Below are 25260 nucleotides of genomic sequence, written 5' to 3'. Positions count from 1 at the left end.
ATGGGCCCGGTTTTACCAAACCTTCACGCCCAAAATCGCGGTAAAGTTGGGCGTCGGGCCTATACCACGATCTGCACCCGATTCCGAGCAGGTCGCGGCTTTACCGACACCCGATTTGGGCGTGGGTCCGGCCCACGCCAGAATCAGGCGGCCCGATGATTTAAATGGATTAGCATGCATTTAAATCAACTTAATGAACCGCGCGCCCAACTCTACCGCCAAATCCCACTTTACCGTCTTCTGGCCCGTTCCGGATCCGCGCTTTTAGTGACCTGCAGAATAAAAGTCCGAAGCGGATTTCTATTCTGCAGGGGAACCTCTGAAGCCCTCTCTGCCCTTGTGAAGTCACCATCCTCCTCGACCATCCTCCGCTAACCACCCTGGCAGACCGCCCCCCCCTGGATCAGACCCCACTGGGAGGCAGGCCCCCCCCGGCAGACCCCCCGCCCCCCTGAGATCAGACCCCCCTGGGAGGCAGGCCCCCCCCCCGGCAGAGCACACCCCCAACCTACCTCGATCGCTGGTCTCCCTCCACCATCCTTCCGTTAGCAAGATAAGCTGTATGTTCCTCAGCTAGATCCACTTTGGTCAACACAAAGATGGTCCTTCTGCCTTGTGGGTCCATCTGGCTCACCAAGTCAGTTACAATACTGCGTACAGCATCTACTGAACCATCTTGGATACAAAGGATAATGAATGGTACTGGTCGATCTTCCTGGTGTTATCAGTACTGTAACATCAGGAATGGCTGCCGACACCAAGGATATAATTTTTAGCATAAGCAAGGCTTACATGCTGAACCCTAATGGCATTATCCTTTGTATCCAAGATGGTTCAGTAGATGCTGAATGCAGTATTGTAACTGACTTGGTGAGCCGGATGGACCTGTCACACCCATTCTCCTCCTCCCACCTCCCCTGCCCCACCCCCCCCCCCAGATGATCTGGGTCAGAGAGCCGCTCTCTCTGCTTTTTTCTCCCCGCCCGGACGCGCTGCTTCGGATTTTTTTCCGAACTGCGCATGCGCAGTTCAGGGCTCCGATCGTTCCGGCAGCGCTAAGCCCCGCCCACAGCACGAATCGGACCGGAGCCGGCAAACGCACATGGGCGCGCTGGAAAGAGGATTCCAGGCTCGGATTTATTTGACGCCCATATTCGGCACTTAGATTCAAAATGGTAAAATCTGGCCCAATATGACCATCATGCACGTCTGTGCCAGACATCCAGGCAGCGTGCATGACAGCTTCATTCTGAGGAGGTCAGACATCCCGCAAGCATTTGAGGAGGAGCCCAGGCTGCGGGGGTGGCTCCTGGGTGATATGGGTTACCCGCTTCGAACATGGCTGATGATGCCTGTGCGGAGGCCTGTGACTGAGGTGGAGACCCGCTATAATGAGGCCCATGTAGCCACCCGCGCGACAGTAGAGAGGTGCATTGGGCTCCTCAAGATGTGGTTCCGGTGCCTGGACCGATCCAGTACAGCCCCCTGATCTCCTCCCGCATAGTGGTGGTTTGCTGTGCCCTGCACAATCTGGCTCTGCAGCGAGGGGACCTCCTGGAGGAGGAAGAGGACGTGGAGAATGACCAGCCGGCCGTCACTGGAGAGGATGACCAGCAGGAGGAAGAGGAAGGGGAGGAGGAGGATGAGAGCACCTTGGAACACCTGCCAGGTGGTGCAGGGCTGGCATCGCAGCTGAGGCATGCGAGGGTGGCTAGGGAGGCTCTGATAACCAGGCGGTTCAGTCGCTAGGGGATGGTGATTGTGGGTTCCATTCCCACCGACCCCCCCACCCCCGAAAAGTGCCTCCCATTTACCCTGCACATTGTCACAGCAGAGTGCTGGGCCTGGGTACTCTGTGCTTGCGATATTTTTTCCAGGCAGGAGGGTGATGACGACTCGCTAAGCACCATTCTGATGATGCCCTGGTGCAAACCAGTCTGACTGCTGCCTGAGATCCACATGCACGCTGGCACCTGGGCCCACGTCTGTCTAGTGGGTAAGGGATCCGAAACCCCCAGACAGGGCCCTGGGGCGGGTGGGTTGGGGGACGGGAGGTAATCACTCGTGGGGTATGAGAGACCAATGGCTTCCTTTTCTCAGTGACACCTCATTGAGGGGCCGCCCCAACTGATCTCACCATGAGGCATCCATCGGCTGATCGTCAACGGGGCGGGGATCCGATTCGAAACAACCTATTCGCAGGTGGTTGTGGAGAAGAAACATTTATTTACAATAAAGGTGTTCAGATAAGCTGGTGAAACACAGAAACTTGTGAAAAGAAAACACTAAGGTGCCGACAGTCCTTTCTAACGAGTGCAGCCCGTCACCCCCGTGCCATCTCAGAGCAACTACAACTCCCTCACCTTCCGCTGCCTCACACTGCGCCTCAGTGACTCCCCAGAATGTACATCGGAGGTGGAGGGGGCCAGCTGCCTATCTCGCCCCATGGCCTGTGATGCGCATGGCGAGCATCCTCTGGAGGCCCTGGACCTTGAGGGCCCTGGCCGGCTTCCAGGTGTCTGGGATGTTTCCATGACACCCTCTTCATCCCGCTGCCTCTGAGATGTCCCAGTGCCAGCAAGGGGGGAGTCGGAAGGTGTTGCCATAGCCACAGTCTCCTGGCTGGAAGGCCCCGGCGTGGGCTTGCGCCCTTCCTCCTCCCTTGGGGTCCCTTTTGGCCACTGGGTCACTCCATGGGACACTGGTTCTTCTGCAGTGAGCTCCAGAAGCTCCGGCGTCACCTGGCACTGCCAGTCCTGGAGGACCACTTGCGCCCTACCCATGGTGGTTGACCCCTCCACGATGGCCACTTGAGTCGTGGGCCATCTCTCAATGGCCGCAGCAAGTGCCCTGTGAGACTGGGCCATGCTCTGCAAGCCCTCAGCCGTGGCCCTCTGAGACTGGGCCACCTTCTCAAGGGTTGCAGCCATTGCCCGCTGTGTCTCAGTGCTGTCCCTCTGGGTCTCCTGCAAGCTCTCGAGCCTCTCAGCCATGGGCCGCAGAATCTCAGTCCCTCCACTGTGGCCTGCTGTGACTCAGCCATTGCTTGGAGCCTGCCACCCATGGTGAGGATCCCCTGCCCCAGGCTTTCCACTGCAGATGTCACCCTTGCAGTGTTGGCATTGGAAGCACGTATGACAGGCAATAGCTGGTCCATCTGAAAGCTTTGGGACTCCTCCCAGCAGCCTCACAGTTGGTCCAGTGTGGCCGTCAGCCCCTCCTGCATTCCCTGGCTCTGTTGCTGCATCTCCAGCAGCTGAGTGAGAAGTGATCTCAGAGGCCCAGCATGTAGCCTGGGGCCAGCTGTGTCCTCGCCTCCAGCAAGCCCCTGCATGCCAGAGGCCTCGGACGTTTCCTCCTCCACCCAATGTACATCAGCAGATGTGTCGTGCTCACCAAATTGTGACCCAGAAGCCTCAGCGCTAACCGGACCCACCAACGTGTCCGTTTCTGCGATGGTGATTTGTGAGGTAGAAGCTGACGGATAAACGGTGCCACCCTCGGAGGTCCCTTCACCCATATCCTCCGAGGACTCGTCCGAGCTATCGTTCCCAGGATGGATGAGAGCTGTAGCCGGGGCCTGCGGTCCAGAAGGCCCTGGGGCGTCAGGATCTGTCCCTGAAACACAGGACACAAGGTGCAAGGGAGGGAGAGGAATCCGGGATGCCAAACACATGAATCACATGGTTCCCTTGAACATAGAACACTGAACCCAGACAATTACATCACAGGGACAGGCCCTTCGGATATCCAACCCTGTAGCGACCATGCTGCCCATCTGATTTGTTTGCCCCCATATGCCTCTGTTCCCATCCCATTCAGATAGCTGTAGAGATGCCCCTTAAATGTCCCTATAGTTTCCGCTTCCACGATCTCCCCGGGCAGTGAGTTCCAGGCACCCACTATCCTCTCAATGCAAATAAAATGCCTCATACATCTCCTTTACACCTTGCCCCTTGCACCCGAAACTCGCGCCCCCAAGAAGTTGCCTCAAAGTGAGTGTAGGAATGACAGGTGCTCACGTCTGGATGGCAGACTGACCATGCTGTCACTGACAACCCGCGTCTCCCCTTCTCTGGTGAGCTCCAGCGCCCGCTCCTCGGGTGGGATGAGGACCTGGAGGTCTGGCTCACCACCCCCTGTCTTCACCCTCTCACGAGTGTTGTGCTCGGTCTTCTTCTCTGGAGACAGAAGGAACCATGAAATAAATGGTGGCGTGACTCATGCAGAGAATCAGGTGGTGACCCTTAAAGGGCAAACACAGTGGGGCTCATTGGGGGGAAAGGAAGGAGGTGCTTGGGGGTCAGGAGCTGGAAGCATGTCGGGTGCTGGAAATAGGAGGATCTGGGGGAGATATGGGGGAGCATGCTGAATGGGGTTCAGCACTCACCCTTGCTGCACGGATGAGGTCACTGATTTTTTTCCGGCACTGCCTCACGGTTCAGGGGGCCAGTGCCCTGGCACTGACCGAGGCGGCGACTGCCTCCCAGGCCGCATGGCCATCAGCCCCCCTGGGTCTGCATCCTCCTGGGAGGAAGAGGGTGGCCCGCCTCGCCTCAGCTGCATCCAGCAGCCTCCCCAAATTGTCCTCAGAACATCAGGAGGCTGGTCGTGCGCACATTGTCCTGTACTGCCTGCCTGTCCTTCCTGGAGTTTTTTATGGAGCTGCCCTTCGTTAGGGCAGATCAGCTGCAGGCAGTTTGACAGAGCATTCCAGCAAGTTCCATGCAGTTTGCTTGTTAGCATTGAGGGGAAGGCAAGTGAGCACTTGCAGGTGTGCTGCTGGGGAGGGGGGGAGGTGGGGGCGGTGGTGGTGGATGAGTACCTCAATGATTAGCGACAGGGGAGAGAGAGAGGGGTGTCACACAGCCATCGGAGTGTAAGTGGGATGGGGCCTTGTGTGGGATTATCCGGCCCGGCAGTGATGTGACGGGCGCGCTTTTTCGATGTTTTTTCCAACTGCGCATGCGCAGTTCAGAGCTCCGATCATTCCGGCAGCGCTAAGCCCCGCCCACGGCGCGAATCGGACTGGAGATGGCTGAGAGCGTATGGGGGCGCCTGAAAGCGATTTCTAAGTCGGATCTGTACTACGCCCAGATTCGGCACTTAGAATGAAAATGGTAAAATCGGGCCCAAAGTGGCATGGATTAGTGGGAAGCCAGAGAATTGGGAAGTCTTTAAAAGCGAGCAGAGGACAACTAAAAAAGCAATAAGTGGGGAGAAGATGAAATATGAGTGTAAGCTAGCTAGTAATATAAAAGAAGATAGGGAGAGTTTTTTTTTCAATATATAAAAGGTAAGAGAGAGGCAAAAATAGCCATTGGACCACTGCAAAATGAGGCTGGAGAAGTAATAATAGGAAACAAAGCAATGGCAGAGGAACTGAATAGTTATTTTGCATCAGTCTTCACGGTGGAAGACACCAGTGGGATGCCAGAGCTCCAGGAGAATCAAGGCACAGGTGAGTGTAGTGGCCATCACTAAGGAGAAGGTTCTGGGAAACTGAAAGGTCTGAAGGTGGATAAATCACCTGGACCGGATGGACTACACCCAAGGTTCCAAAAGAGATAGCTGAGGAAATTGTGGAGGCATTGGTGGTGATCTTTCAGGAATCACTGGAGGCAGGGATGGTACTCATGATGTGGAGATGCCGGCGTTGGACTGGGGTAAACACAGTAAGAAGTCTCACAACACCAGGTTAAAATCTAACAGCTTTATTTGTTACCATATAAACCTGTTGGACTTTAACCTGGTGTTGTGAAACTTCTTACGACAGTGATGGTACCAAGGGAGTGAAAAGTAACTAATGTAACATCACTGTTTAAGAAGAGAGGGAGGCAGCAGATGGGAAATTATAGGCTGGTTAGCCTGACTTCGGCCATTGGGATGTGGACATTATTGAAAGGGTGCAGAGAAGATTTACAAGGATGTTGCCTGGATTGGTTGGCATGCCTTATGAGGATAGGTTGAGGGAGCTCGGTCTTTTCTCCTTGGAGAGACGAAGGGTGAAAGGTGGCCTGATAGAGGTGTACAAGATGTTGAGAGGTACAGATCGGATGGATTTTCAGAGGCTTTTTCCCAGGGCTGAAATGGCTGCTACGAGAGGACACAGATTTAAGGTGCTGGGGAGTAGGTACAGAGGAGATGTCAGGGGTAAGTTTATCACTCAGAGGGTGGTGGATGAGTGGAATCAGCTGCCGTCAGTGCTGGTGGAGGCAAACTCAATAGGGTCTTTTAAGAGACTTCTGGACGAGTACATGGGACTGAATAGGATTGAGGGCTATAGGTAAGCCTATATATAAGCCTAGGTAGGTAGGGACATGACCGGCGCAACTTGTGGGCCGAAGGGCCTGTTTGTGCTGTATTTTTTCTATGTTCTATGTTCTATTGGTAAGATTTTAGAGTCCATTATTAAAGATGAGATCGCAGAGTACTTGGAAGTGCATGATAAAGTAGGGCTGAGTCAGCACGGCTTTGTCAAGGGGAGCTCATGTCTGACAAATCTGTTAGAGTTCTTTGAGGAGGTAACAAGAAAGTTAGATAAAGGAGAACCAGTGAATGTGATTTATTTAGATTTCCAGAAGGTGGACAAGGTGCCGCATAGGAGAGACTGTTAAATAAGTTAAGTGCCCATGGTGTTAAGGGTAAGATTCTAGCATGGATAGAGGATTGGCTGACTGGCAGAAGGCAGAGAGTGGGGATAAAGGGGTTTTTCTCAGGGTGGCAGCCGGTGACTAGTGGTCTGCCTCAGGGGTCGGTGCTGGGACCACAACTTTTCAGAATACACATTAACGATTTGGAGGAAGGAACTGAAGGCACTGTTGCGAAGTTTGCAGATGATACAAAGATATGGGACAGGTAGTATTGAGGAAGCAGGGGGGCTGCAGAAGGACTTGGACAGGTTAGGAGAGTGGGCAAAGAAATGGCAGATGGAATACAATGTGGAAAAGTGTGAGTGCACTTTGGAAGGAGGAATGGAGGCATAGACTATTTTCTAAATGGGAAAATGCTTAGGAAATCAGAAACACAAAGGGACTTGGGAGTCATTGTTCAAGATTCTCTTAAGGTTAATGTGCAGGTTCAGTCGGCAGTTAGGAAGGCAAATGTAATGTTAGCATTCATGTCAAGAGGGTAGAATACAAGAGCAGGGATGTACTGCTGAGGCTGTATAAGGCTCTGGTCAGACCCCATTTGGAGTATTGTGAGCAGTTTTGGGCTCTGTATCTAAGGAAGGATGTGCTGGGCCTTGGAAAGGGTCCAGAGGAGGTTCACAAGAATGATCCCTGGAATAAAGAGCTTGTCTTATGAGGAATGGTTGAGGACTCTGGGTCTGTACTCATTGGAGTTTAGAAGGATGAGGAGGGATCTTATTGAAACTTACAGGCTACTGAATAGAGTGAACGTGGGAAGAATGTTTCCACTAGTAGGAAAAACTAGAACCAGAGGGCACAACCTCAGGCTAAAGGGACGATCCTTTAAAACAGAAATGAGGAGGAATTTCTTCAGCCAGAGAGTGGTGAATGTGTGGAACTCTTTGCTGCAGAAGGCTGTGGAGGCCAGGTCATTGAGTGTCTTTAAGACAGAGATAGATAGGTTCTTGATTAATAAGGGGACCAGGGATTATGGGGAAAAGGCAGGAGAATGGAGATGAGAAAAATATCAGCCATGATTGAATGGCAGAGCAGACTCGATGGGGTGAGTGGCCTAATTCTGCTCCTATGTCTTATGGTGTAAATACAGATTTAATAAAGAGTAAATACATATTTAATAAAGAGCAAACATAGAGTAAGGAGTATAACATAGAAAAGCATCAGGTCAGAACAAATACAGCAGTAATAAGTTTCAAGAGAGTAAGACAAGGCTGGAGGGCCTCTACTTTAATGCCAGGAGTATTAAAGGTAAAACTGATGAGGTAAGGGCAAAGTTTGACACGTGTAATTATGATATAATAGCCATCACAGAGAGGTGGTTGAATGAGGGGCAAGATTGGCAGCTTAACATACCGGGATATAAAATCTTCAGGCGAGACGGAGGAAGGGGTAAAAGAGGAGGAGGCATTGCAATATTAGTTAAGGAGGCAGTTACTGTAGGAAGGAGAGATGATATCTTGGAGGGGGCATCAAATGAAGCTTTGTGTGTCGAGCTTAGGAATAAAAAAGGGACAGCTACGTTGCTAGGTGTTTATTATAGACCCCCAGATAGTCAGCAGGAAATTGAAGAGCAAAGGACCTAATTCTGGGGAATGAAGCCGGACAGGTAGTTGATGTGTTGTGGGGAGCATTTTGGTGATAGCAACCCCAACATGGTTCAATTCAAATTTGTTATGGACAAAAACTTGACAAGTTGGAGAAAAAGGTTTTGGATTGGGGAAGAATAGATTTTAACAAAATTAGGCAGGATCTGGAACGAGTTACTTGTGGGGAAATCTACAGAAGAGCAGTGGGTGTGTTCAAAGATGAAATGGGGAGGGTACAGGTCCAACATGTTCCCTCTAGGGTAATAGAAAGATGTAACAAAGCCAGAGAACCATGGATGACAGACATTCAGGATACAATGAGAAGGAAAAGAGAGACTTTAAACAAGTATAAGGGGAGTAAGTCTGCGGAGTCATTAGTGGAGTGCAGAAAGTGCAGGATGGAGCTTCAGAAATCAATTAGGAAAGCAAGGAGGGGATATGAGAAAGCAAAAGTGAAAATGCTGGAAAATCTCAACAGGTCTGGCAGCATCTGTAAGGAGTGAAAAGAGCTGACGTTTGGAGTCCAGATGACCCTTTGTCAAAGCTAAAAGGCTCAGAAAGTGGGAGATATTTATACTGCAGGGTGAGGGATTGAAAGATGAGCCATAGCCAAGAGAAATGGAATGCAGTGAAGGTGGATGGGGGGGAGAGACAAATGGAAATCCTGTCGGAGAGGAGAGCAGTACTTCTTCAGGGTAGGCATTCCTGGAAGAGAAGTAACAGTGAGTTAAACACTGGATAAATGCAAATTACTGCGGAAGCTGGAATCTGAAACCAAAAGAGAAAATGCTGGAAAATCTCAGCAGGTCTGGCAGCATCTGTAAAGAGAGAAAAGAGCTGACGTTTCGAGTTCAGATGACCCTTTGTCAAAGCTTAAAGGTATAGAAAATGGGAGATATTTACTGTAGGGTGAGGGAATGAAAGATGAGTCATATTTCGATTGTGACCTCTGCATTGCACAGAGTTTAGGAGATTTGAGTCTGAACTCCCACTGAAAAAACAATCATCTCCCACACACTCTGCAATGCAGAGGTCACAATCATGAATGTCATTAAAAGTTCAGGGAGGTGGGGCCTATTCATGCCAGAGCCTACAGTTCTGCATGCGCAGTGGCCCCGATCTGTCAACCTCCGATTTGCTGGCCAGCTAGATCACTGGCCAGCCCGGGATCTTCACAGTGCTGTCCCCCCAGGGCCCTCCCCCAACCCCCCTCCCCCAACAGCTCGATCGCAGCTCCCACAAGCATTCCCAGGCCAGCCCCTCCCCCCTCCCATCCAGGAGCTCCCCGATTTCCAGCCCCCCCACGCAAGCAGTGGCAATCCCCCCACCCCCGCCAAACCATCCACCCCCCACCCACACCAGCCTGCCCTGATCGCTAGCCTCCCTCCAGTCCTGACCAATTCCAATGAAGAGTGGCAGTGGGACCCCCCCACTGATCATGCCCATGCCCCGCCTCTAGGCCCAACCCCTGCAGGTGCTGCCCCCAGCAGGTGCGACACCCTAGGCCCCATCCCCTGGCATGGACACATTGCCCCTTGGGCAGTGCCGGGGGCACAGACTGGCACTGCCAGGGTGCCCATGCCCAGGGGGCACCAGCACCCCCCGCCGCCCGATCCCGTGGGGCTCCCGATTGCCCCCACTCCATTCCAGCGGGGTCTCCCGCTAGTTCCCTGAAAGTGGGGAGCTACGCTAAACCCCACAGGAGTGAAGTTGTACTGGCGCGGTGGAAAATGCTATCGGGCCCGGAGACTTCAGTCCCAGGCCCGATAATCACATTCAAGTAACATTAACGTAAGATTAAAATTACTTACCTGTCTTTCCTGCCAGCTTTTTGTGTGGTCCCGACCGCGCCGGATATCCTGCACTGGGAGATGCGCACGTGTTAGGAACACGTGAGCGAATCCCGCAAATCGGCGCATGCGCGATTCTCCCGGCCCGACCTGCCAAAACATTAGTGGGTCAGGATGGGAGAATCGTGGCCTAAGGACCCGATTTTACCATCAAATTGCACCCATTTTCAGGCGCGAAATCTTGGTAAAGTTGGGCGTGAGGTGAGTCGCGCAATCCATGCCCGCCTCCGCGCCGGTTTCCCCTTTACCAAGGCCCAAAAATGGCTACGACCGGGTCCACGTCCGATTCAAGTGCAGCAGCCATTTAAATGCATTTAAATTGAATTAATGGGCTGCTTGCCCAAGCTGACCGGCACTTCCCCCTTTACCGTAGCGTCCACCAATCCGGAATCGGCACGAAAGAGACATGCTCCATATAAGTCCGATTCGGGCACTCCATCAGTGAGGGCTAGTGAGGAGGTAAGTGCCCAGCGTCCGACGGCTCTCTCCTGCTTACGGGGGTCCTTTTGTTGTGGTCATTTTCTGTCTCGGGTCGGGGGCTCTGTGAGTGTGTGGGGGGGTGGGGGGCTGTTGCTCAGCAGGGTGTCCGATGTCCGATTTGCAACATGGACCCAGGTCTCAGCACTGACTTCGGGTCTTGTGGATGCTGCTGGGTTCTAGTGCACTCAGCACTCTTCCAGCTGAAGGATGTGCATAAAGCCCTTGCAAATTGCACTGCTGCAGCCTCTCAACTTTTCAAGGAGCTGTGATTGTGGGGAGCATGTCACTGGGGAAATTGGGGGGTCTGTGATTCTGGGGAGCATGTGGCTGGGGGAATGGGGGGGTCTGTGATTCTGGGCACTCTGTGGGTGGGAGAATGGGGGGTCTGTGATTTTGGGGAGCATGTGGCTGGGGGAATGGGGGGCTGTGATTGTGGGGAGTGTGTGGGTGTGGGAATGGGCAGTATGGACAGTGACAAGGATATAGATAGGCTGGAAATTTGGGCAAGGAAATGGCAGATGGAGTTCAATCCTGATAAATGCGAAGTGATGCATTTTGGTGGGAATAATGTAGGGAGGAGCTACACGATAAATGGAAGAACCATAAAGGGTGTAGAGACGCAGAGGGACCTGGGTGTGCAAGTCCACAGATCTTTGAAGGTGACGTCACAGGTGGAGAAGGTGGTGAAGAAGGCATATGGCATGCTTGCCTTTATAGGACGGGGCATAGAGTATAAGAGTTGGGGTCTGATGTTGCAGATGTATAGAACGTTGGTTCGGCCGCATTTGGAATACTGCGTCCAGTTCTGGTCGCCACACTACCAGAAGGACGTGGAGGCTTTGGAGAGAGTACAGAGGAGGTTTACCAGGATGTTGCCTGGTATGGAGGGGCTTGGTTATGAGGAGAGATTGGGGAAACTGGGGTTGTTCTCCTTGGAAAGACAGAGGATGAGGGGAGACTTAATAGAGGTGTATAAAATTATGAAAGGCATAGATAGGGTGAACGGTGGGAAGCTTTTCCCCGGGTCGGTGGTGACGTTCACGAGGGGTCATAGGTTCAAGGTGAAGGGGGGCAGGTTTAACACAGATATCAGAAGGACATATTTTACACAGAGGGTCGTGGGGGCCTGGAATGTGTTGCCGGGCAAGGTGGTGGAGGCGGACACACTGGGAACGTTTAAGACTTATCTAGACATCTATATGAACGGAGTGGGAATGGAGGGATACAAAAGAGTGGTCTAGTTTGGACCAGGGAGCGGCGCGGGCTAATTGTTCCTTGTTTCTCGTTTCAAGGCTTCATTCTATGATCATCTTGCTGGTGCCAGTACAGAGCGAGACTGCGGATAGTTGGGAACCTGTCTCGGGGGCAGGGAATTCATATGGTGTTCGTGGAAGTGGAAATGACTAGGGTTGGGAAGCATTTTCCGATCAGGGCCAGTGTGATCTCCTGGACTCGTTTCGATCGCCTCAGGGGGTCGGAGAGGAATTTCCCAGATTTTTTTTCCCCATATTGGCCCTGGGGTTTTCACTCTGGGTTTTTGCCTCTCCCTGGAGATCACATGGTCTGGAATGAGGAGGTGGGGGTGAGTTAATAGGTTGTGATGAACAAAGCATCGTAGCTGTGAGGGACAGCTCAGTGGATAGGATATTGGTATGTAGATAGGCTGGAAAATTGGGCGGGGATCCTGGATTCAGGATTCAATCCTGGACCGGGGAGCGGCGCGGGCTTGGAGGGCCGAAGGGCCTGTTCCTGTGCTGTATTGTTCTTTGTTCTTTGACTGTTGATGGCTAGGGACAAGCAGTGTTCCCTAACCTCCACATGCGTTCCTCTCCATCTCCAACCCCCCTCCCCCCCCCCCCCCCCTCACCACTGCCCAACCCCCTCTTCAGAGTGATGAGATGGCTTTTGCAATGCAACCAATTGATCTTGCTGTTCTTTTGGTTGCTGCTGGAGCTGAGGAGGTGGAGCTGGAGGAAGAATTGCGGGTAGAGGAGGCCAAGGCCTTACCACTTGCAGGAGTAGAGGGAGACGACCACCAGAGGTAGGAGGTGGCTGCCATTCACCCAGAGGGGAGGCGCAGGAGAAGAAGGGAGCAGAGTTCTGTGCACGAGTGTCATTTGTGTGGATCCCTAATGTACAGGGGGACCATCGACTGCACACACATCACCCTCAAGGCCCCCCTGCAGAATCCATGAAGATTCATCATCAGAAAGGTGTTCCTCTCCCTGAGTGTCCAACTGGTGTGTGACCACAATATGAACATTGTGCATGTCTGCGTGAGACACCCAGGCAGTGAGCACGACAGCTTCAATGTCAGGAGCATCGGGCATCCCGGAGGCATTTGAGGAGGAGCCCAGGCTGTGGGGGTGGCTTGTGGGTGATATGGGTTACCCGCTTCGAACATGGCTGATGATGCCTGTGTGGAGGCCTGTGTCTGAGGCGGAGACCCACTATAATGAGGCCCATGTAGCCACCCATGCAATCGTGGAGAGGTGCATTGGGCTCCTTAAGATGCGATTTCGGTGCCTGGACTGCTCTGGTGGAGCCCTACAATACAACCTCCTGATCTCTTCCCGCATTATGGGAGTGTGCTGTGTCTTATACAAACTGGCACAGCAGAGAAGTGACCTATTGGAGGAGGAGGACGACGTGGAGGCTGACCAGCCGGGCATCGCTGGGGAGGATGACTAGCAGGAGGAGGAAGAGGAGGAAGAGCCCGGCGAGGAACACCACCCAGGGACTGGAGGACAGGCAGCTCGAATGAGGCATGCGAGGGCAGCTAGGGAGGCCCTGAACACCAGGCGGTTCAGTCGCTAGGGGCCTTTGTCTGTGAGTTCCATCCTCTCTCCCCAAAGTCCTCCTATCTCCTGCAACATTGTCACACCAGAGCGCTGCGCCTGGTTACGCTGTGTTAGTGAGTTTTTTGGCAGGCAGGAGGGTGATGACAACTCGCTAAGCACCATTATGATGATGCCCTGGTGCAAACTAGTCTGACTCCTACCTGAGTTCCACATGCACGCTGGCACCTGGGCCCACGTCTGTGTAGTGGGTAAGGGATCTGAAACCCCCGTACAGGTCCCTGGGACGAGTGGGGTAGGGGAGGGAATCGCTCGTGGGTTCTGGGGAACCAATGGCTTCCTTTTCTCAGTGACACAGCATTGAGGGGCCTCCCCAACTGACATCAACATGAAGCATAGTTTCGGCGATCATCAATGGAAGAGGATTCCTATTCGAGACAAATCTGAGATAAATTATTCACAGGTGAGTGGTGAAAAAACATTTAATGATTGCAATAAAGGTATTTAAATAATAAGTTCTCACATAAAACCTTGTGAACGGAAAATGTTAAGGTGCTTAAAGATCTATCTAACTAGTGCAGCCCTTCACCCATGCCATCTCAGTGTAACTACAACTTCCTAACCTTACGTGGCCTCCCACTACGTCTCAGTGTCTCCCCAGAATGTACATTGGAGGTGGAGGGGACCAGCTGCCCATTGCTTGTGATACGCGTGGCGGGCGTCCTCTGGAGGCCCTGGACCTTGAGGGCCCTGGCCGGCTTCCAGGTGTCTGGGACGTTTCCATGACACCCTCTTCATCCTACTGCCCCTGAGATGTCCCGGTGTTAGGAAGGGGGAAGTCAGAAGATGTAGCCACACCTATAGTCTCCTGGCTGGAAAGCCCAGCATGGGCTCTAGCCCTTCCTCCTCGCTTGGGCTTTCTGTGGGTCCCTGGGTCATTCCATGGGACGGTGGTGCTTCTGCAGTGAGCTCCAGTGTCACTTCTTTAATGTGTTAAAGCCCACGGATAACCTCACGATGCTCCACTTCTCCAGCTTCCACCCTGTGGTGAACCATCGTTGGTTCCCACCAGGTAGTACTGAGCCAGGGTCTGGCCAGTACTATGAGTCTGTATATATGTTACTGTTGGGGTTAGGGTTGGGCTGTTCTACATGTTACTGTTGGGGTTAGGGTTGGGCTGTTCTACCTGTAATATAGTTATTATGGTACATCCCAGTCGGGCTCCACCTCCAGGGAGAGGTATAAAGGTCACTGCTCTGTCTGGGACCCTTCAGTCTGGGATCGTGTATTATATATGTGATGCGCTACTCAAACACGAGGCCTGAAGCTCAGTAAATGAAAGGCTTTTATTTACTGTAATGAAGCTGCCAGAACTTATATACACTATCCCAGACTGAAGGGGTCCCGGCCAGAGCAGGGACTCTTATACCTCTCCCAGGAGGCGGAGCCCGACTGGGATGTGCCACAACACTACAGTACAAAGGTGTAACAACCCCACCCTAACCCCAACAGCAACAATAGCACAACCCAACAGTAACATATGTACATCCTTGTAGTACTGGCCAGCCCCTGGCTCAGTACTATCCAGTGGGAACCAACGATGGTTCACCACATTCACCCCTCCTTTGAAGACAAAGGCCGGCGGGGTACAAAAAACAGAATCAAGTGTCAGCAGTCTATAAGTTCAGACGGTCAGGGGGACCGCACCGTCGTTGTGACCTCCTCAATACCGGCGGTGACACCGGAGTAGGCACTTGCGGTGGCGTTCTCCCCAAGGCGGCGTCCAGCTGTTCTTCCACGGACTCACAGGCCGGTTGACCCTGAGGTGATGGTAGTCCATGGGATCCTGACACGCCCTGCGGTGGCGACCATCTTCTGGGCTCAGGCAAACTGTACATGGGAGTAAAATGGTTAAGCAATGGTCCCAATGCTGCCCGCGCCGTGTCCGGGGAAGAAACAAGAGATGAAGGGTTTGTTACAGGGGGTATGGGAGCGACAGGGGTGGCTACGTCCCCTGCTGGCGCCAGGTTTCGGATCGAGACCGTGTTCTCTCCCGCGTCAGGGTATGCCACATAGGCATACTGAGGGTTGGCTTGGAGGAGATGGACCTGTTCGACCAACGGGTTGGACGTGCGGGCCCTTACATGTCGCCGCAGGAGGACGGGTCCTGAGTACGTCAACCAAGATGGTAATGAGGTCCCCGAGGAAGACTTCCGAGGGAATGAGAACATCCTCTCGTGGGGAGTAGCATTGGTTGCCGTACACAGGAGGAAGCGAATAGAATGAAGCGCATCAGGGAGCACCTCTTGCCAACGGGAGACTGGAAGACCTTTTGACTTCAACGCCAGTAAGACAGCCTTCCAGACAGTAGCATTCTCGCGTTCCACCTGTCCATTACCCCTAGGGTTGTAGCTCGTGGTCCTACTAGAGGCAATCCCGTATGAGAGCAGGAATTGCCTCAAGTCATCGCTCATGAACGACGAGCCCCTGTCGCTATGGATGTAGCCGGGGTACCCGAACAGGGTAAAGAGATCACGGAATGCCTTGATAACCGTGGCAGCGGATGTATCAGAGCAGGGAACAACAAAAGGGAACTGAGAGTACTCGCCAATGATATTGAGGAAGTACACATTCCGATCTGTTGAGGGAAGGGGGCCCTTAAAATCGACACTCAGTCTCTCGAAGGGACGAGTGGCCTTGACTAAATGTGCCCGGTCAGGTCGGTAAAAGTGCAGCTTGCATTCCGCGCAAACCCGACAGCTCCTTGTTACTGACCTGACGTCCTCCACTGAGTAAGGCAGGTTGCGGGCTTTTATAAAGTGGTAGAGCCGAGTGACCCCAGGATGGCACAGGTCATTATGGAGGGCGTGCAAACGGTCCTCCTGTATACTAGCGCATGTTCCATGCGAGAGGGCATCCGAGGGCTCATTGAGTTTCCCTGGACGGTACATGATGTCGTAGTTATAGGTGGAGAGTTCAATTCTCCACCGCAAGATCTTGTCATTCTTGATCTTGCCCCTCTGCATCTTGTTAAACATGAACGCCACGGACCGCTGGTCCGTGATCAGGGTGAACCGTTTTCCCGCCAAGTAATGGCGCCAGTGCCTGACGGCCTCCACAATGGCCTGGGCTTCCTTTTCCACCGCTGAATGCCGAATTTCGGGGCCTTGGAGGGTGCGGGAAAAAAATGCGACGGGCCTGCCCGCCTGGTTAAGTGTGGCGGCCAGGGCGAAATCAGATGCATCGCTCTCCACCTGAAAGGGGACGGACTCGTCTACAGCGTGCATCGTAGCTTTCGCGATGTCGGTTTTCAATTTATCGAAGGCCAATCGGGCCTCTGGCGTTAAGGGAAAAGTCATGGACTTAATGAGCGGATGGGCTTTGTCCGCGTAGTTGGGAACCCACTGCGCATAATAAGAGAAGAAGCCTAAGCATCTTCTCAGTGTTTTTGCACTAGCAGGCAAGGGAAGTTCAGAAAGGGGGCGCATACGGTCTGGATCAGGGCCAATGACCCCGTTTTCCACCACGTATCCTAGGATGGCTAAACGGCACGTACGAAACACACACTTCTCCCTGTTGTAGGTCAAGTTCAGGCAAGATGCAGTGCGTAGGAAGTTCAGGAGATTCGTGTCGTGGTCCTGCTGGTCATGGCCGCAGATGGTGACATTATCCAGGTACGGGAAGGTAGTCCGCAGCCCGTTCTGATCCACCATTCGGTCCATAGCACGCTGGAAGACCGAGACCCCATTGGTGACACCAAAGGGAACCCTGAGAAAGTGATATAAGTGACCATCTGCCTCAAAAGCCGTGTATTGTCGGTCCTCTGGGCGGATGGGGAGTTGGTGGTAGGCAGACTTGAGGTCTATGGTGGAGAACACCCGGTACTGCGCAATCTGATTGACCATATCAGATATGCGCGGGAGGGGATACGCATCCAGCTGCATATATCGGTTAATGGTCTGACTGTAGTCAATGACCATCCGGGGTTTGTTCCCGCTCTTGACCACCACGACCTGCGCCCTCCACGGACTAGCGCTGGGTTGTATGATCCTTTCTTTGAGGAGCCGCTGAACCTCAGATCTAATGAAGATCTGATCCTCAGCGCTGTAACGCCTACTTTTAGTCGCGATGGGCACAAGATTCTGGAACAAGGAGGATGTGGTGATCTTCAGCATCGAGAGGCTGCAGGCGGGGCGCGTTGGGCAATTTGGAGGCTGCTGCTGTTTTCCCACTGCCAGTGAAGGGAGTGGCCCACCGTACTGTAGGATTACACTCCTCAAGTGGACCATGAAGTTTAGTCCGAGAAGTATTGGCGCGCAAAGATACGGCAACACGAGGAGCTTGAAACGTTCGTAAACTGTGCCTTGCACTTTCAAGGTTACCACGCAACTCCCTAGCACGGCAACAGACCGGGACCTTGATGCCATAGAGATTGTCTGTTTGGCAGGTCGAATCTGGAGTCCACACCGCTTCACAGTGTCTGGGTGGATAAAGCTCTCAGTGCTCCCGCTGTCAAACGGACAATAAATCACGTGGTCATTTACCTGGATATTCATCATAGATTTGTCAAGTCTATGAGGCTTGGCCTGGTCCAGGATAATCGACGCCACCGTTGGTTCATGAGCGCCACTGCAGGCAGCTGAAATCGATGAGGAGGACCCCTGCTGGTCGTTCGTGGTCAGTGTCGACCAACATGGCCGCTCCCATGAGTCGCACGTGGGTGAGGGCGCCAAACTCAGCGACCCCTGGTGGTCATACTCCTCCGACTCCGTCGACCGTAATGGCGTCGTCCTGGTCTCGCACGTGGACGAACCCCGCGATGACTTCGACGACGAAGACCCGAGCTCTGAAGAATCGCAGGCCGCACTGCCGTTCCTGGGTTTAGATCGGCACACTTTTGAATAGTGCCCTTTTTTACCGCATGCGGTGCACAACACAGCTTTAGCGGGACACCGTTGCCGAGTGTGCTTCGCTCCCCCACAGAAATAGCACCGCGGGCCGCCCGGGGCTGCTGCCGTCGTCTGGCCCGGGTGTGAGCACGCCATTACGCAGCATTTTGAACCCGAGGGACGAGGAGGGATTTGCGACTGCTCCTGTCACGTTGTCTCCACATGGTCCTCCGGTTATAATACCAAGCTTTTGGAGGCCATCTCGAGCATCTCTGCTAACTCGATGGCCTGGGTAAGGTTAAGGTTACTCTTCTCCAACAGTTTAAGTCAAATGTACGACGATCTGACCCCGGCCACAAACGCATCTCGGGCGAGGTCGTACATGCTCTGCTCAGCCGACACAGCTTTGCAGTTACAGCCCCTGGCTAGCTGTAGGAGCTCATTCGCATAGTCCTCCATCGTTTCGCCAGACTGCCGTCGTCGAGTGGCTAGGAGGTTATGAGCGTGTATCTCATTTGGTGGTTTGATATAGCGCTTCTTCAGAAGCTCGAGGGCCTTAGTATAATCGGTGGCCGCACGGATCGCGAGGTAGACAGTGTCGCTTACCCTCGCATGGAGGACCCGGAGTCTGTCATCATCTGTGGTGACCGCTGCGGAGGCTGCCAGGTAGTCTTCGAAACACTTCAGCCAGTGGTCGAAGGTGTTAGAAGCGCCCACCGCACGTGGATCTAGCGTAAGGCGTTCCGGCTTCAGAATTTGCTCCATACTCTCTTTTTTTTTCGACGAGAGTTTAACGACAGTAAATAAAATTGATGCGTTACTCAAACACGAGGCCTGAAGCTCAGTAAATGAAAGGCTTTTATTTACTGTAATGAAGCTGCCAGTAATTATATACACTATCCCAGACTGAAGGGGTCCCGGCCAGAGCAGGGACTCTTATACCTCTCCCAGGAGGCGGAGCCCGACTGGGATGTGCCACAACACTACAGTACAAAGGTGTAACAACCCCACCCTAACCCCAACAGCAACAATAGCACAACCCAACAGTAACATATGTACATCCTTGTAGTACTGGCCAGCCCCTGGCTCAGTACTATCCAGTGGGAACCAACGATGGTTCACCACAATATGGTAGCTCTATTGTAGTAGTCAATAAAAGCCTTTATTTCCTCGAGCATCTCTCGCCTCGTGAGTTATATCGCGCATCAATTTTATTGACTACTAATTGAACTCTCGTCGTTGAAAAAAAAAGAAAACAATACAGAGAGCATGGAGCAAATGCTTAAACCCGAACGGCTTACGCTGGGCCCACGTGCGGCGGGCGGATCCAACACCTTCGACCACTGGTTGAAATATTTTCAGGATTACCTCGAAGCCTCCGCAGTGGTCACCACCGACGACGACAGACTCCGGGTCCTCCACGCGAGGGTAAGCGACGCTGTATATTTAGCGATCCGTGCGGCCACCGACTACAAAGGGGCCCTCGAGCTTCTTAAGAAGCGCTACATTAAACCGCCAAACGAGATGCATGCTCGATATCTCTTAGCAACTCGACGACGGCAGCCCGGCGAAACGACGGAACAGTACACGTGCGAGTCCTACAGCTAGCCAGGGACTGTAACTGCAAAGCAGTGTCGGCAGACCAGAACATGAACGACCTCGCTCGAGATGCGTTTGTGGCGGGAATCGGATCGTCTTATATCCGACTTCGACTGTTGGAGCAAGGTAATCTCGATTTCATTAAGTCTATAGAGCTAGCGGATACGCTAGAAACGGCCTCCAAAAGCCTGGCGATGTATCCCGACGACCACGTGGAGACAGCGTGGCAGGGGCAGTCACAGATCCCACTTCGTCCAGCGGGTCCGAAAAGCGGCGTGATGGCGTTCCCACCCTCGGGCCTGACGACGGCAGCAGCTCCAGGCGGCCCGCGGTGTTACTTCTGTGGGGGAGTGAAACACACTCCACAGCGATAGGGGCTCGTCGTTCATGAGCGATGACTTGAGGCAATACCTGCTCTCATACGGGATTGCCTCTAGTAGAACCACGAGCTACAACCCTCGGGGTAACGGACAGGTGGAACGTGAGAATGCTACAGTCTGGAAGGCTGTCTTACTGGCGTTGAAGTCTAAAGGCCTTCCAGTCTCCCGTTGGCAAGAGGTGCTCCCTGATGCGCTCCACTTCATACGCTCACTCCTGTGTACGGCAACCAACGCTACTCCCCATGAGAGACTGTTTTCATTCCCTCGGAAGTCTTCCTCTGGGACCTCATTACCGTCTTGGTTGACGTACTGAGGACCTGTCCTCCTGCGGCGACATGTTAGGACCCGCAAGTCCGACCCTTTGGTTGAACAGGTCCATCTCCTCCACGCCAACCCTCAGTATGCCTATGTGGCATACCCTGACGGGCGAGAGGACACGGTCTCGATTCGAGACCTGGTGCCAGCAGGGGGCTTGGAAACCCCTGTCGCTCCCATACCTCCTGTTAGAGACCCCCCAACTATTGTTTCCCCTCCTGACACGGCGCGGGCAGCATCGGGACCATCACTTAACCCTTTTACTCCCGTGTACAGCTTGCCTGAGTCTAGAAGATGGTCGCCACTTCAAGGCGTGTCCGAGTTCAGCGGATTGTCACCACCTCGGGGTCAACTGGCCCGTGAGACATTGGAGGAGCCATTGGACACCGCCTTGGGGAGAACACCACCGCGAGTGCCTACACCGGTGTCATCGCCGGTGTTGAGGAGGTCATAACGACGGTGTGGTCCCCCTGACCATCTGAACTTATAAACTGATGACCAATTGTTCTGCGGTTTTTTTTGTACCCCGCCGGCCTTTGTCTTCAAAGGAGGGGTGAATGTGGTGAACCATCGTTGGTTCCCACCAGGTAGTACTGAGCCAGGGTCTGGCCAGTACTATGAGTCTGTATATATGTTACTGTTGGGGTTAGGGTTGGGCTGTTCTACATGTTACTGTTGGGGTTAGGGTTGGGCTGTTCTACCTGTAATATAGTTCTTATGGTACATCCCAGTCGGGCTCCGCCTCCTGGGAGAGGTATAAAGGTCACTGCTCTGTCTGGGACCCCTCAGTCTGGGATCGTGTATTATATATGGTAGCTCTATTGTAGTAGTCAATAAAAGCCTTTATTTCCTCGTGCATCTCTAGCCTCGTGAGTTATATCGCGCATCACACCCTAAACATGTTAAAGAAGCCATCCCCTACGGACAAGCCCTCCGAATACACAGGATCTGCTCGGATGAGGAGGATCGCAACAGACACCTCCAGACGCTGAAAGATGCCCTCATAAATTGTTTGGGTTTAATCTCAGTTGTTTGGATTTAATATCAGTTTGGGTTTAATCTCAGTTGTTTGGGTTTAATCTCAGTTGTTTGGGTTTAATCTCAGTTGTTTGTGTTTAATCTCAGTTTGTTTGGATTTAATCTCAGTTGTTTGGGTTTAATCTCAGTTGTTTGGGTTTAATCTCAGTTGTTTGGGTTTAATCTCAGTTGTTTGGGTTTAATCTCAGTTGTTTGGATTTAATATCAGTTTGGGTTTAATCTCAGTTGTTTGGGTTTAATCTCAGTTGTTTGGGTTTAATCTCAGTGGTTTGGGTTTAATCTCAGTTGTTTGGGTTTAATCTCAGTGGTTTGGGTTTAATCTCAGTGGTTTGGGTTTAATCTCAGTTTGTTTGGATTTAATCTCAGTTGTTTGGGTTTAATCTCAGTGGTTTGGGTTTAATCTCAGTGGTTTGGGTTTAATCTCAGTGGTTTGGGTTTAATCTCAGTTTGTTTGGATTTAATCTCAGTTGTTTGGGTTTAATCTCAGTTGTTTGGGTTTAATCTCAGTTGTTTGGGTTTAATCTCAGTTGTTTGGGTTTAATATCAGTTTGGGTTTAATCTCAGTTGTTTGGGTTTAATCTCAGTTGTTTGGATTTAATATCAGTTTGGGTTTAATCTCAGTTGTTTGGGTTTAATCTCAGTTGTTTGGGTTTAATCTCAGTTGTTTGGGTTTAATCTCAGTTGTTTGGGTTTAATCTCAGTTGTTTGGGTTTAATCTCAGTTGTTTGGGTTTAATATCAGTTGTTTGGGTTTAATCTCAGTTTGGGTTTAATCTCAGTTGTTTGGATTTAATATCAGTTTGGGTTTAATCTCAGTTGTTTGTGTTTAATCTCAGTTTGTTTGGGTTTAATATCAGTTGTTTGGGTTTAATCTCAGTTTGTTTGGGTTTAATCTCAGTTGTTTGGGTTTAATATCAGTTGTTTGGGTTTAATCTCAGTTGTTTGGGTTTAATCTCAGTTTGTTTGGGTTTAATCTCAGTTGTTTGGGTTTAATATCAGTTGTTTGGGTTTAATCTCAGTTTGTTTGGGTTTAATCTCAGTTGTTTGGGTTTAATATCAGTTGTTTGGGTTTAATATCAGTTGTTTGGGTTTAATCTCAGTTGTTTGGGTTTAATCTCAGTTGTTTGGGTTTAATCTCAGTTGTTAGGATTTAATATCAGTTGTTTGTGTTTAATCTCAGTTGTTTGGGTTTAATCTCAGTTGTTAGGATTTAATATCAGTTGTTTGGATTTAATCTCAGTAGTTTGGGTTTAATCTCAGTTGTTAGGATTTAATATCAGTTGTTTGGATTTAATCTCAGTTGTTTGGGTTTAATATCAGTTGTTTGGGTTTAATCTCAGTTGTTTGGGTTTAATCTCAGTTGTTAGGATTTAATATCAGTTGTTTGTGTTTAATATCAGTTGTTTGGGTTTAATCTCAGTTGTTTGGGTTTAATCTCAGTTGTTTGGATTTAATCTCAGTTGTTTGGGTTTAATCTCAGTTGTTAGGATTTAATATCAGTTGTTTGGGTTTAATCTCAGTTGTTTGGGTTTAATCTCAGTTGTTAGGATTTAATATCAGTTGTTTGTGTTTAATATCAGTTGTTTGGGTTTAATCTCAGTTGTTAGGATTTAATATCAGTTGTTTGGATTTAATCTCAGTTGTTTGGGTTTAATCTCAGTTGTTAGGATTTAATATCAGTTGTTTGGGTTTAATCTCAGTTGTTTGGGTTTAATCTCAGTTGTTAGGATTTAATATCAGTTGTTTGTGTTTAATATCAGTTGTTTGGGTTTAATCTCAGTTGTTTGGGTTTAATCTCAGTTTGTTTGGGTTTAATCTCAGTTGTTTGGATTTAATATCAGTTGTTTGGGTTTAATATCAGTTGTTTGGGTTTAATATCAGTTGTTTGGATTTAATCTCAGTTGTTTGGGTTTAATCTCAGTTGTTTGGATTTAATCTCAGTTGTTTGGGTTTAATCTCAGTTGTTTGGGTTTAATCTCAGTTGTTTGGATTTAATATCAGTTGTTTGGGTTTAATCTCAGTTTGTTTGGGTTTAATCTCAGTTGTTTGGATTTAATATCAGTTGTTTGGGTTTAATCTCAGTTGTTTGGGTTTAATATCAGTTGTTTGGATTTAATATCAGTTGTTTGGATTTAATATCAGTTGTTTGGATTTAATATCAGTTTGGGTTTAATATCAGTTGTTTGGGTTTAATCTCAGTTGTTTGGGTTTAATATCAGTTGTTTGGATTTAATCTCAGTTGTTTGGGTTTAATCTCAGTTGTTTGGGTTTAATATCAGTTGTTTGGATTTAATCTCAGTTGTTTGGATTTAATCTCAGTTTGGGTTTAATATCAGTTGTTTGGGTTTAATCTCAGTTGTTTGGGTTTAATCTCAGTTGTTTGGGTTTAATATCAGTTGTTTGGATTTAATCTCAGTTTGGGTTTAATATCAGTTGTTTGGATTTAATATCAGTTTGGGTTTAATCTCAGTTTGTTTGGGTTTAATCTCAGTTGTTTGGGTTTAATCTCAGTTTGTTTGGGTTTAATCTCAGTTGTTTGGGTTTAATCTCAGTTGTTTGGGTTTAATATCAGTTGTTTGGATTTAATCTCAGTTGTTTGGATTTAATATCAGTTGTTTGGATTTAATATCAGTTGTTTGGATTTAATATCAGTTTGGGTTTAATATCAGTTGTTTGGGTTTAATCTCAGTTGTTTGGGTTTAATATCAGTTGTTTGGATTTAATATCAGTTGTTTGGATTTAATATCAGTTGTTTGGATTTAATATCAGTTTGGGTTTAATATCAGTTGTTTGGATTTAATATCAGTTGTTTGGATTTAATATCAGTTTGGGTTTAATATCAGTTGTTTGGATTTAATATCAGTTGTTTGGATTTAATATCAGTTTGGGTTTAATATCAGTTGTTTGGATTTAATATCAGTTGTTTGGGTTTAATCTCAGTTGTTTGGGTTTAATATCAGTTGTTTGGATTTAATCTCAGTTGTTTGGATTTAATATCAGTTGTTTGGATTTAATATCAGTTTGGGTTTAATATCAGTTGTTTGGGTTTAATATCAGTTGTTTGGATTTAATCTCAGTTGTTTGGATTTAATATCAGTTGTTTGGATTTAATATCAGTTTGGGTTTAATATCAGTTGTTTGGATTTAATATCAGTTGTTTGGATTTAATCTCAGTTGTTTGGATTTAATATCAGTTGTTTGGATTTAATATCAGTTTGGGTTTAATCTCAGTTGTTTGTGTTTAATCTCAGTTTGTTTGGGTTTAATATCAGTTGTTTGGGTTTAATCTCAGTTGTTTGGATTTAATCTCAGTTGTTTGGGTTTAATATCAGTTGTTTGGATTTAATATCAGTTTGGGTTTAATCTCAGTTGTTTGTGTTTAATCTCAGTTGTTTGTGTTTAATCTCAGTTTGTTTGGGTTTAATATCAGTTGTTTGGGTTTAATCTCAGTTGTTTGGATTTAACCTCAGTTGTTTGGATTTAATATCAGTTGTTTGGGTTTAATCTCAGTTGTTTGGATTTAACCTCAGTTGTTTGGATTTAATATCAGTTTGGGTTTAATCTCAGTTTTGGGTTTCATCTGTCGCCGCTCTGTGTTCCTGTTTTTTAAACTGTCACCGCTCTGTGTTCCTGCTTTTTAAACTTCTTTCCCAGTGCACTCTGAGGAAGGGGAAAA

General features: G+C 49.9%; 1 protein-coding gene across 1 annotated transcript in view; it reads left to right on the top strand.

Annotated features, from left to right (window-relative positions):
• LOC144495511 (uncharacterized) overlaps positions 1-25260 on the top strand; it is a 66721-nt gene continuing 41461 nt past the window's right edge. Inside the window, exon 1 of the mRNA XM_078215527.1 lies at positions 1-40. Within this exon, the coding sequence (XP_078071653.1) occupies positions 1-40 (40 nt within the window). The remainder of the gene's footprint in view (positions 41-25260) is intronic.

This window comes from Mustelus asterias, chromosome 7 (genome assembly GCF_964213995.1).
Source record: "Mustelus asterias chromosome 7, sMusAst1.hap1.1, whole genome shotgun sequence".
Classification (NCBI taxonomy): Eukaryota; Metazoa; Chordata; class Chondrichthyes; order Carcharhiniformes; family Triakidae; genus Mustelus; species Mustelus asterias.
This window is presented reverse-complemented; position numbering and strand designations above follow the sequence as displayed.